The 12,154-nt window shown below is 37.5% G+C and overlaps 1 protein-coding gene and 1 long non-coding RNA gene across 2 annotated transcripts in view; one reads left to right on the top strand and one right to left on the bottom strand.

Annotated features, from left to right (window-relative positions):
• LOC141580570 (uncharacterized) overlaps positions 1 to 12,154 on the bottom strand; it is a 609,954-nt gene that overhangs the window by 483,137 nt on the left and 114,663 nt on the right. The window contains exon 2 of the long non-coding RNA XR_012512812.1: positions 11 to 128. This is a non-coding gene — a long non-coding RNA (uncharacterized LOC141580570). The remainder of the gene's footprint in view (positions 1 to 10; positions 129 to 12,154) is intronic.
• FTMT (ferritin mitochondrial) lies at positions 7,535 to 8,478 on the top strand. The gene has a single exon (XM_003920662.4). It carries the CDS (start codon positions 7,614 to 7,616, stop codon positions 8,340 to 8,342), a length of 729 nt encoding a protein of 242 aa, XP_003920711.1. The 5' UTR covers positions 7,535 to 7,613; the 3' UTR covers positions 8,343 to 8,478.

The raw sequence follows: 12,154 nt of genomic DNA, 5'->3' as shown, positions 1-12,154 counted from the left end.
TAGCACTCACCTTTAGTCCCAGCTGCTTGAGAGGCTGAGACAAGAGAATCACTTGAACCAGGGAGGCAGAGGTTGTAGTGAGCTGAGATTGTGCCACTGCACTCCAGCCTGGGTGACAGAGTGAGATTCTGTCTCAAAAAAAAAAAAAAAAGTAGGTTTTGTTAATATGGGGGCATTTTTCCCATGACTAAAGATTTAATTCCCTGACAAAAGTCCCGAGAGAAAATATTAATACACTGCTGGATTGGCTCTTTGAAATCTTCAAAAAACTGATACTACATGTTAAATGATACAGAAATAGCAAAACTGCCTGTGCAGAATTGAGGGAGAGATCAACTTCAGAAAATGAGCATGCTGGAATGGATTTACTATATAAGATCCAAGAATCCACCAGATGACTACATTCCTTAGAGGGCCAGAGTACACAGTTTACACAGGGCAAAAATGAATGTGATAATGAGGGAATCACCAACATTATTCAGAAGATCAGTTGTATACACCAGGACTGATTATTAAAGATGCTGTTATATAGAACTAGGCCCCTTAGCCTCAGTAAGTATGACAGGATTCAGAATAGCAAGGCCAGATAACAGCATCTAACCAACAAAAAAGGTAAAGTGAACTTAACACAATAGCCAGATCAAATGACAACTAGGGGCATTGACCTGACAACACCTATGGTAATGTCTATCGATGATGGTGTTGCTAGTGGCAAGACAAATGAGCAGTCAGCTTGAGATACATGATAAAAAGAGGTCCAGAATGGATGATGCTAGCTGCCTCAATTGAAATTTATCATCACTTGTCTAGTTTCCAGACATGACCCAATTCCTGTAGATTTTTTTAGTAGAGACAGGATCTCCCTACATCACCAGGCTGGTCTCAAACTCCTGAGCTCAAGCTATCCACCCCCTTCAGCCTCACAAAGTGCTTGGATTACAGGCATGAGCTATTGCACCTGGACTTTGACATGAGCCAGTTCTCATACTCAGATATATCAATTGAAAAAATAACTCCTGATGGATTAAAGATTTAAACATAAAACATAACACCATAAAAACACTAGAAGAAAACATAGGCAAAACCATCCAGGACATAGGCATAGGCAAGGACTTCATGACTAAAACACCAAAAGCAATGGCACTAAAAGCCAAGATAGACAAATGAGACCTAATTAAAATTCAGAGCTTCTGTACAGCAAAAGAAACCATCATTAGAGCAAATCAGCAACCAACAGAATGGGGGGAAAATTTTTGCAATCTACCCATCTGGCAAAGGGCTAATATTCAGAATATGCAAAGAACTAAAACAGATATACAAGAAAAAAACAAACAACCCCATTCAAATGTGGGCAAAGGATATGAACAGACACTTTTCAAAAGAAGACATATATGAGGCCAAGAAACATATGAAAAAATGCTCATCATCACTGGTTATTAGAGAAATGCAAATCAAAACCACATTTAGATACCATCTCATTTCAGTTAGAATGGCAGGCATCAAAAAATCTGGAGACAACAGATGCTGGAGAGGATGTGAAGAAATAGGAACAGTCTTACACAGTTGGTGAGAGTGTAAATTAGTTCAGCCACGTGGAAGACAGTGTGGTGATTTCTCAAAGATATAGAAATAGAAATTCCATTTGACCCAGCAATCCCATTACTGGGCATATACCCAAAGAACTATAAATTGTTCTACTAAAAAGACACATACACACGTATGTTCATTGCAGCCCTGTGTACAATAGCAAAGACCTGTAACCAACCCAAATGCCCATCAACGATAGATTGGACAAATAAAATGTGGTACATATACACCATGGAATATATGCAACCATGAAAATCGATGAGTTCATGTCCTTTGTAGGGACTTGGATGAATCTGGAAACCATCATTCTCAGCAAACTGACACAAGAACAGAAAGCCAAACACCGCATGTTCTCACTCATAGGTGGGTGTCAAACAATGATAACACGTGGACTCAGGGAGAGGAACATCATACACTGGGGGCAGTTAAGGGAGTGGGGAGGGAGGGGAAGGTGGGGAGGGATGACATGAGGAGAAATGCCAGATATAGTATGCCCCTAAAGTTAAATAAATAAAATTCTTTAAAAAGAAAAAAAAAGATATAGCAAGAAAAATAAAAAGAAAAGAAAATGTGTCATCTTGTAGAATGACCCTGCAACTCTACAGCAAGTAGCTATAGCTGTTTTGTTCACCTGTTTTTGAGATAGGATCTCATACTGTTGTCCAGGCCATAGTGCCATGGTGCAATCACAGCTCATTACAGCCTTGAACTCTTGGGATCAGGCAATTCTCCAACCTCAGCCTTTCAAGTAACTGGAACCACAGACATAACCACCAAGACCAGGTAATTTATTTATTTTTTGGAGATACAGGGTTTCCTTATGTTCCCCAGGCTGATCTCAAACTCCTGGTCTCAAGTAATCCTTCCTACTTAGCTTCCCAAAGTGCTGGGATTGCAAGTATATGCAGGTTTAATTAACTCTTACCTTCCCTAAAAGGATCTATGGACATTTGCTAGTGTAATAATACACTGGAGAAAGAAAAGTACCCAGTTCTTTGAGAATTGTTGGATACAAAGTCCAACTGATGCTGATATCCAGAGACCCAAAAGCACCACCACAGCCCACTATTACAATAAGGGTAGAGGGAGGAAGACATGTGACAAATGAAGTCCTGCCCCAGCATTATCTCACTATGGATGCAGTATATCCATGCCCTACCAGTTGCCATCATCTCAGTTCCTAAATGCATAATTGGAATGAATATACTTAGCAGACCTTCACATTGATTCCTTGACATATGGAGTAAAAACTTCCACAGAAAACTCAAGAAAAAGCCCCTGAAACTTCCCATTTATCAAAGTTCTTCAGACTAATTAGTTCCACGTCCTATTTGGAATAGCAGAGGCTAATTTTACTCCTAAAGACTTAAATGAGGCAGGGGCATTGGTTCCCACTCTATCATCATTTAATTCACCAATCCAAACTCTGCAAAAAAAAAAAAAAAAAAAAAAAAAAAAGAATATTAGTGAAGCACAGTAGATGGTCCAAGTAGTATCCAAAATCACAACTGTTATTCTGGGTGTGACATCTTTACTAAAACAGACCAACTATGCTTCCAGTTCGTGGTACGTGAATTTTGATCCAGGTCCATATGTAATTTCCAGTATTCATTAGGAAGGAGCATATGAGGTAGTTTACATCCATCTAGGACAGGCAGCAGTGTATAGTCACAGTCTTGCTCTAGAGATACACTAATGTGCCTTCTCTCTGTCATTATAAATCTAAAGACAACAGGCTCATTTGAACATTCCACCATATTGGAATGATGGCACTAAGTTAATAGATCTGATAAGTGAAAAAGTACTCTGGATAGTCAGCTAAGATGGTGGAAGGTAATCAAAGACTGGGATTTTGGTGAAGTTTTAAGAGTCCAATGGTTTAGGGAATGTTAATATCTCTTTTAAGGTAAAGAGTTATTGCACCTTGTACTTCCATCCCTAAAATGAAGAAAATGAATGAATAAAGCAAAATTTGCTAGACCTTTTTTGGTTTTAAAGGCAATATGTACTACACTTGGGAGTTTGGTTCTGACTCATTTATGGTTCTTACCTAAAAGGTTCCCAGTTTTCAGTGGACCCCAGAATAAGGCAAAGAAAAGTACTCCATAGCTAAGTCCAACCACTCTCTTCAGAATTCTGAGAGATTTCCTAGTGATATAAGAGCAATATATACATTACACGCTTTTTCTTTTCCTCAAAAATAGAAAACAAACTCTCTATTGTTTTCTATTCAAAACCCTCAAATACTCCATTAAGAGCAAGTGAATAATCCATAGTGATCAATGAACCTATCTCCACCCTGGCTTCATCATATTATAGGCTTCTGACACAAAGTAATTTTAGAAGGGACCAAGGTCAGTAATAAAAATGAAGAGATGCTTACATGACTAACTTTGTTATATAAAAGAGAGATTTTAAAAAATGAGAAAAAGAGATAAATGTCTTCATTACAAATGCAAATATAAAGGGGTCAAGTTAGTTTCTACATTTTTTCTTCATTGTTCATGACTCTGCTCCCATCTATTAACATAAAAGAGTCACATATTCTTCAAAGATTTTCCAAGGTATGTAAATTCTAAAAAATGTTTAGTGTTTAAAATCAAGTGCTTTCAAGTAACTAATATAATAAAATGTAATCTATATATTACATAAACCAAAACATGACTTAATTTAAAAATCCACATTCATATAGTTAATTTCCCATTTGATAAAGTATTTTCACATATATCATCAATAAGTGCCTAATATATCTACAAATGAGAAATGAGTAAATATTTTTATTCCTTTGGAGATGATACCTCTAAGTACAGAGATTTTATGCAAAGCCTCAAATAATTTAAAGTAAAGATTTCTCCTGATATACTTTATAAAAGTGCATTAGGCTAAACTGGTATACTATACAAAATAAGAATTTCTATTCTAATTTATTTGGACATTTTTAAAGCATTTATGAGTGTTCATTTTTTAATATATGTTAAGCTGTAGGGGCCTGGGGATTTAAAAATGAATAAGTGGTAGATTCTGGCCTTAAGGACACACACATATACACATATTTACACATGTATATACAAGGAATTATAGCAATACTATATGCTCCTGATATAAGCAAAGTATTAAGACACCAAATACAAAGTAATGACTAATTCTGAATGATGCTATATAAGATGTTACAGAAAAGGTAATATATTTGATAAAAGAAGGAAAAGAGGTTGGAAGGATGAGTTCCAGGTGCAAAGTGAAGAAGCAGAGAGAAAATTCAGACAGAAATTCAGAGAAGCATGAAAGATTAGTGTTTTGGGGAAAGAGAGAAAGGCATTAATTAAAAAAAGAAAGAAATGAGTTGTGAAGAGTGGTGGGCAATGATCTAGGTTTGTATTTTTTTTAGAACATTAATTTTACTATAAATGCTAGAAATCAAAAATGCCCATAAGATAAACATAAGACATATCACATTCTTGTATTTTTTAAGTCTAGCAAATCATATGACAAATTTTGTAATAGGAAGAAGGAATATTTTTGACAAATTAACATGTTACTTAAGTGTGAATTGTGTTTAATGGCATTTTTGCATTGCATTTCATGTATTACATTTGTTTTTTAGTCTATGCATTCTATTACCCAGGGGATAAACATTTATATGAACAGCATCAATTTTCCTAAAATGCTAGTAGCAGCAGTCAGCATTTAATACTACTCTAAACAATCATTTTTATAACTTTTCTTCAGGGAACTACATTTTAGGAAGAGAAAAATTGAGGGGAAAATAAAAGTAAAGATGACTATGGAGAAGTGAAAACCAGTGAGAAATTGCTTGGCTAATACCAATCACCTTCTAGTAGCAAAGTTTAAGAGCAACTAGATCTTAAGCATCCCTTTTATTTACAGTACCTTTTAAGAAGTTATCTGAGAGCAAGGAGCTTACTACTAAACTACAAGTTTGACATTCCCATAGAATATAAGAATTTTCACCTCACTATCCATACATAATAGCAACAATACAATATCTGTAAACAACCTTTGTAAACTGTAAAGGTCTTTTCATATTCAACAATAATAATACTTGCTTACTGAATAATTCAGATAATTAATTTTGAATAATTAAACAGGAATTATCCAATAAAAACTATTAAGGGGTATTCCAAGTGCTTATCCTGTGTCAAGCACTGTGATAAATGCTCTGTATGCATTTTCTTATTTAGTTATTTCAACCACTCATGGGAAGTTAAGTGGTTTCCTAAATTTACAAGTGAGGCAACTAACCTAGAAAGACAATCTGAGCTGACCAAGAAAATAAAAGAAAGTAACATAGAGAAAATAATATACAGATAACACAAAGAAGACCTGAATAGAAGCAGTACCGATAACAAGACCCAGATGACAACCATAAGAATCAAACAACTATAACAAAAACAAATAGCTCAATATATAAATGGGCAAAGCTTTGAAGATACATTTCACCAAGAATATGTGGTTGACAGAAGGCAGGTGCGAACATACTGAGCATCAGTAATCACTATGGAGATGCAAATTAAAAACATATTGAAACATCAGTACACACTCATTAGACATTTTTAAATTTTAATTAAAATTAAACGACTGACAATACCATGTGTAAGCAAGAAATGTTAAGAAACTTGAACTCTTACATTCTGCTGATGGGAATGTAAAATGGCATAATCACTTTGGAAAGCAGTCTGGAAATTTCTTTAAAAATTAAACATACATCTATCATATCCAGCTTTTCCTACAAGGTATTTTGCCAAGAGAAATGAGACCATCTGACCACAGAAAGACTTGTACAGGAATATCTATAACAGTTTCATTTTAATAGACAAAACTGTAACAACCAAAATATCCATTGTCAGAAGAAAGGATAAACAAATTGTGGAATATCCATACAACGGAATACTACTCGGCAATAAAAGGAACTACTGAAACAAGTTACAGTATGCATGGATCCTAAAATATATCCTGAGTAAAAGAAAGTAGGTAAAAAGGAGTACATACTTGACCCTATTTACATGAAATATGCACATCTGCAGTTTATTGTCGTCAATTATCTCTCTATATAAAGCTGTTTTTATATGTGTATATTCATTTTTGTGTGTCTATAAAACACATTTTTCATTTTAAAAAAAAACCTCTGAGCATTACCATCAACATTTTAACAATGGTAATCTCCAGGCAGAAGACGAATTGGGAATGTTTTGCATTTTCTTCTGTGAGCTCATCCTTAACTTTTCAGTACCCTACAACATTCATGTAAATATTATCTTAACACTAAATGTTATTTAAAGTTTCATTTTAAAGAGCCATTTCTAAAAGGATATAATCTCTGCATTAATAGAAGATGGGAAAGTAACATATTTTGAGTTCAGAGGCAGTTTATTCCTCCTAGGGTTTCTGTGGTATCCTATTTCTTTACAATGAAGATACATTTTATATTCAAAAGTAAACTATACATGTATTTTAGAAGAAACAGTCTTAAAAATTTGCCCACTATGCCGGCAATTGTTTCCATACTTAAAAGTTAAGTAACCAGTTAACTTATGTACACCTGCTTTGGATGTAGACCTTTACTTTCACAGGTAAGCTGATGACTTTTGGTTCACCCTTTTCACTGTGTTGCCCGCCAGGCCCTTGGTCCTTATGAAAAGGTCAGAGAAGAAGCGGGAGTGCAGCTTGGTCCCATTTTGGGGAAGTCCCAGTGCCTACTCTCCTGGCAGCCTTTTAAAAGCAGGTGAAATAAGTGACAAACGCCGAAGAGCAGACATCTCGCGTCGATGGTGGGGGCGAATGCTCACGGAATCGTGACGGGGCATCCGCGCTGGTCTCCCTCTCGGCCGGGACCCACACGGATCCCCGGCGCTCTCCGCGTGGAATCTCGCCACTCTGGAAGAGAAGGGGCCTGTGATGCAGCCGTCGTTGCCTAGGCCCGCGTTCTAGTTCAGACTCGAGGCCCCGAGTGCTTGACCGCGCTTTGAGAGGGCCGGGCCTCAGTTTCCCCACTTCCAGAAGGCGGTGCCATGCTGTCCTGTTTCGGACTCCTCTCCAGGCACGTCAGCCCTTCGCCGGCGTCTCTGCGCTCCGTGCGCCGCTGCTTCGCGCTCCGGCTGCGTTGGACCCCGGGGCGGCCCTCGGACCCCTGGCCGATCGCCCCCTGCCGCCCACTGGCCGCAGCCGCCTCTTCCCGCTACCCTACCGGGACCGCCGCCGGCCCCTCTCGGGTGCGCCAGAATTTCCATCCTGACTCGGAGGCTGCCATCAACCGCCAGATCAACCTCGAGCTCTATGCGTCCTACGTGTACTTGTCCATGGCCTATTACTTCTCCCGGGATGATGTGGCCTTGAACAACTTCGCCAGGTATTTCCTTCACCAGTCCCGGGAGGAGACTGCGCACGCAGAGAAGCTGATGAGGCTGCAGAACCAGCGAGGGGGCCGGATCTGCCTGCAGGACATTAAGAAGCCAGACCAGGACGACTGGGAAAGCGGGCTGCATGCCATGGAGTGTGCGCTGCGCTTGGAAAAGAATGTGAACCAGTCGTTGCTGGAATTGCACACTCTGGCCTCAGACAAAGGTGACCCCCATTTGTGCGACTTCCTGGAAACCTATTACCTGAATGAGCAGGTGAAGTCTATCAAAGAACTAGGTGACCACGTGCACAACTTAGTGAAGATGGGGGCCCCAGATGCTGGCCTGGCTGAGTACCTTTTTGATAAACATACTCTTGGAAATGAAAACAAGCAGAACTAAGCCAGGGGCTGCCTTCCTCCCAGGTCAATGGGTAGACCAGAGTCAGATGTCTCCTGCTGTCTTGTCCTTAAAATCACTACCATCTTTATATTTCTTTCTGTTATACTACTCCAATAAAGTGATTTTTAGAAAAAAAAAATGTTTTGCCCATGTTTAATAAGGGCTTTTTGTAAGCACCAAGATACTTATTTTCCCAGCCTCAAAGCCCACATAACTATGGTATGAAAAGGACTCCAAAAAGCTACTGAAAAACGGTGCAAACTAACTTTCTCCAATTGCCAAGTATTATCAGAACATGATCCTACACTTAAATTCCATGATTTTTAATTCGACAAGTGCCTGCTATTTTCAATATCTTATGCAAAACGCTAAAGTGAGAAAAATGGATAAAAATATACAAATAACCGTAAGTGAAGAATATTTAGTACTGTGAAAATCAAACATGCAAAATGCAATGACAGCTTTGGCTTTTCCCTGTGTTCCAAGAAGCGGTACTTTGTTTTTTAAAAGAATTTGTAGTCAAATCTGGGATAAATGACATAAGTTAACAGTGCTGGCCCTGGAAAATCACAGCATGTATTAACATTTTAAGTGCTCTGAGAAGTTTTGTGATTAAAAATAAGTATAAATGCTTAAATTATTTTTGTTTAGCTCAGTGTTTTCCAAACATATGCAATCTCAGTGTTTTGTTCTTTTAACGTTGGTAATATAACAAAGCAGATCTGATTCCACGTTCTATATCCCTCACCAATGAGTCTCTTTTAACCTACCAAGAAGAGTGAAAACACTGCATAAAACACCTCTCTATAGTCTTTGAAATGAAGAGAAACGAACATGGAAGTTTAAAAAAAAGTCAAGAAGGGATCCAGAATAAAGAAGGTATCTAGCGAGGTAGATGTTCTCTTTAGGCATGAAGTGAGGAGTGGGAGAGTCCAGCACTGGAGTAGACTAGAACACGGAGGGGTGATTGGAAACATGGGCAAGGGCAGAGTATAGAGGGAAGAAGGGTTTGGGCTTAATTCAGTGGACAAAGGCAATACCTTCAAAGGCTCTTGACTAAAGAAAACTGTTCTCAAAGTTGAGCATTCAGAAGCTTAGTCTGGTTATACAGAATAAGAATCTGAAAACAATCTAAATATCTCTGTTAGTCTGGGTTTTCTGAGACATAGATGCCAAAATGGGGTTAAGTGTACAAGAAATTAGGGGAAATAGACCTCTCAGAGAAATGGAAAAGGGGCAAATGGGAGAAGCAGGGAGAGCCTTCAGACTTCATGCAGATCTGATCCCCAGGGTATGAAGATGGGAAGTTGTGCGTGGTTCTTTGGAAAAGTCTGCAAGGCTGTCAGGGAGATCTCAAGCCAAAGTCACTAGTCAGAGGAATCCCACATCTCCCAGGAATGAGCCTAAGTACCTTAACTGTATTTAAGTATTGACTGGGAAGTATGGACTTGCAGCAAACCAAGTAATGAATCCATTTCAGAGCACAGCAGCTGAGGTTCTTGACAAATTGTGCACCCTATAGTCCAAGACCGGAGAAGTACATGCATATTACTGCACAAATTCAACAAAATGGTTTAGATTAAAACACTGAACGCTTGGTGTTTTAGATTAATAAACAGAACACTCTGTAGCTTGTTAAATGTGATTTTGCCAAACACCTTATGATGTGGATAAAAAGTCACAATGTGTTATGTTAAAAATGAGGAATACTACAAGATGGGATTATATAATTCTATATGTACAATTATAAGACAAATTATATTACATATATATGTTATATATATATATATATATATATATATATGTAATATATATAAAATGACAAAGTATATATACCAACAAGCGGAGCTAGAAAATTCTTTTAAATAGTGAGATTGTGGTTATTTTCTTTAATTACTTGTCTTTAAAAAATACGTTTGTTATAATGAACAGCCATTATTATTATAATAAGACAAAAAAACAAAATATAAGATGGAGAGAAAAGCAATAAAGGCTAGAATTATGGTAAAGCCAATGGAAATACAAAGAAAGAGATTCTGGTGAGAGCTTAGAGGCAGAATCATTTTAATTTTGCAATCAATTTAATGAATGAATCTAAAGAAGTGACATATGGGAGAAAAAGTGGTGGGTCTGAAATTTGAGTTGCTAAAGAATAGGAGACTTGAGAATAGAGATCTCAGCAGGAGGAATAATTAGGGATGGGAAATGCATAATGATTTTAGTTGATTATGCTGATCATTCTCACTTCACATTCTATTCTTAAGTAGGCCTATTTTGCTGCTCAGGAATCCTGTTATATTTCTATACAAAAATCTCTTTAAGTTTTCTAGATGAATGGTTTTCAAACTGCACATTGCAGCCTGTTAGTGTGTCATGAAATTGTGTACTGAGTCACTACTCATGTTTTGTGAATAAAATAGAGGAGAATTGAAGTGACAGTAAGTGAAAGAAGGGTAGTATCTCCTGAAACTCTTGTTTCAGGGCGTGTGTGTGTGCGTGCATGTTCTTATGTATTTACATCCTGGACAGTGTTATTTCTAATTCTGTGTTTCTGTCAAAAACTTTCAATAGTTGCTCTCTTAGATAATTATTTTACAGATACTCTTTTCTCCTCAAATCTCCAAATCTCCTCTCCCTCCCCACTGTCAGTTGATAATCCACTTACTTCACTGAGAAATTAAAAGTAATGAAGGAGAACTTCACATTTTTTCATCATTGAATTAATCATCTGCTTACATCTGTGTTCGCTTAGCTTTTTGTTCTGCTAGAATGATTGTTGCATCAATGTTGCCTCCTTAAAACCAATGTCCTCAATCCCAACCTTCCCACATAGGCAAGGACATAAGGCTATCACACCGAAGGTTACCGTCTCTCTTGCATCAGCTTTGCCCTCTTTATCAATTGGTCCCATGAGAATGAAAATACTGCATTATTTCTCCTTATCCTTAAAAAAAAAAGTGGCACCTCTGGACTCACATTCCATCCAGGAAACACCAGGCTCTTCCCCTTTACTCACCTCCCTTGTACAACAAAACTTCATGAAAAAGTTGCTCTTCTTCCTATCTCCACCTCTTATTCTGCTCTCTCTGAATACCTCCCAAGGAAGCCCACATTCACCACTGCACTAGCCTTTTAATTTCCTGTCAAGAAAAATAGTGACTTTCATATTGATAAACTCAATGGTCAATTTCCCAGTCTTTTTAGAAGTACTTGTTCATTCTCTGTTGAAACCTGCACGTACTGTTCTATATTTCAGTCCCTCTTTATAATCTCTTCCTATCTTCCTCACCTTTAAACTTTGGAGTGTCCCAGAGCTCGGCCCTCACATCTGAATTTCTCTTCTTTATCTATACTTAATCTTTACATAGCTCATTCTGTCTGGGAACTTTTATTTAAATATATGTTTGTTAACAAACTGCATGTTTTAGTTTGCTTCATTTCATCTTGGAAGTCCAGACTCACATATCTAAATATGTAATCAATATTTCCCCTCATATGCCTAATAGATACATTTCATATTTAGCATGTTCACGGCTATACTCTTTATATCCCCAGCCTTCAAAACCTGTTCAACCCAGTTTTTGCTTCATATTGAATGAAAACTCCATTCAACCAACATCTATGGCCCAGTCATCCTTGTCTACTCTCTTTCATACCAAAGTCAGGTCTTTCAGGAAATTCTCTCAGGCTTTCCTCTAAAATAGATCCTGAATCTTTCCACTTTTTAAAGCCTTCATCATTGCCACTTCTGTACAAGCTCTCATCTTTTTTTCCATTATTAAATTTTATGTCACATTCTTTTTTTTTTTAAT

This window comes from Saimiri boliviensis, chromosome 1 (assembly GCF_048565385.1).
Source record: "Saimiri boliviensis isolate mSaiBol1 chromosome 1, mSaiBol1.pri, whole genome shotgun sequence".
Taxonomy (NCBI): Eukaryota; Metazoa; Chordata; class Mammalia; order Primates; family Cebidae; genus Saimiri; species Saimiri boliviensis.
The sequence above is the reverse complement of the archived record's forward strand: the minus strand, read 5'-3'. Positions and strand labels throughout refer to the sequence as shown.

Bases quoted from the DNA above. Each gene is read 5' to 3' on its own strand.
- FTMT (XM_003920662.4), top strand. From the start codon at position 7,614: ATGCTGTCCTGTTTCGGACTCCTCTCCAGGCACGTCAGCCCTTCGCCG.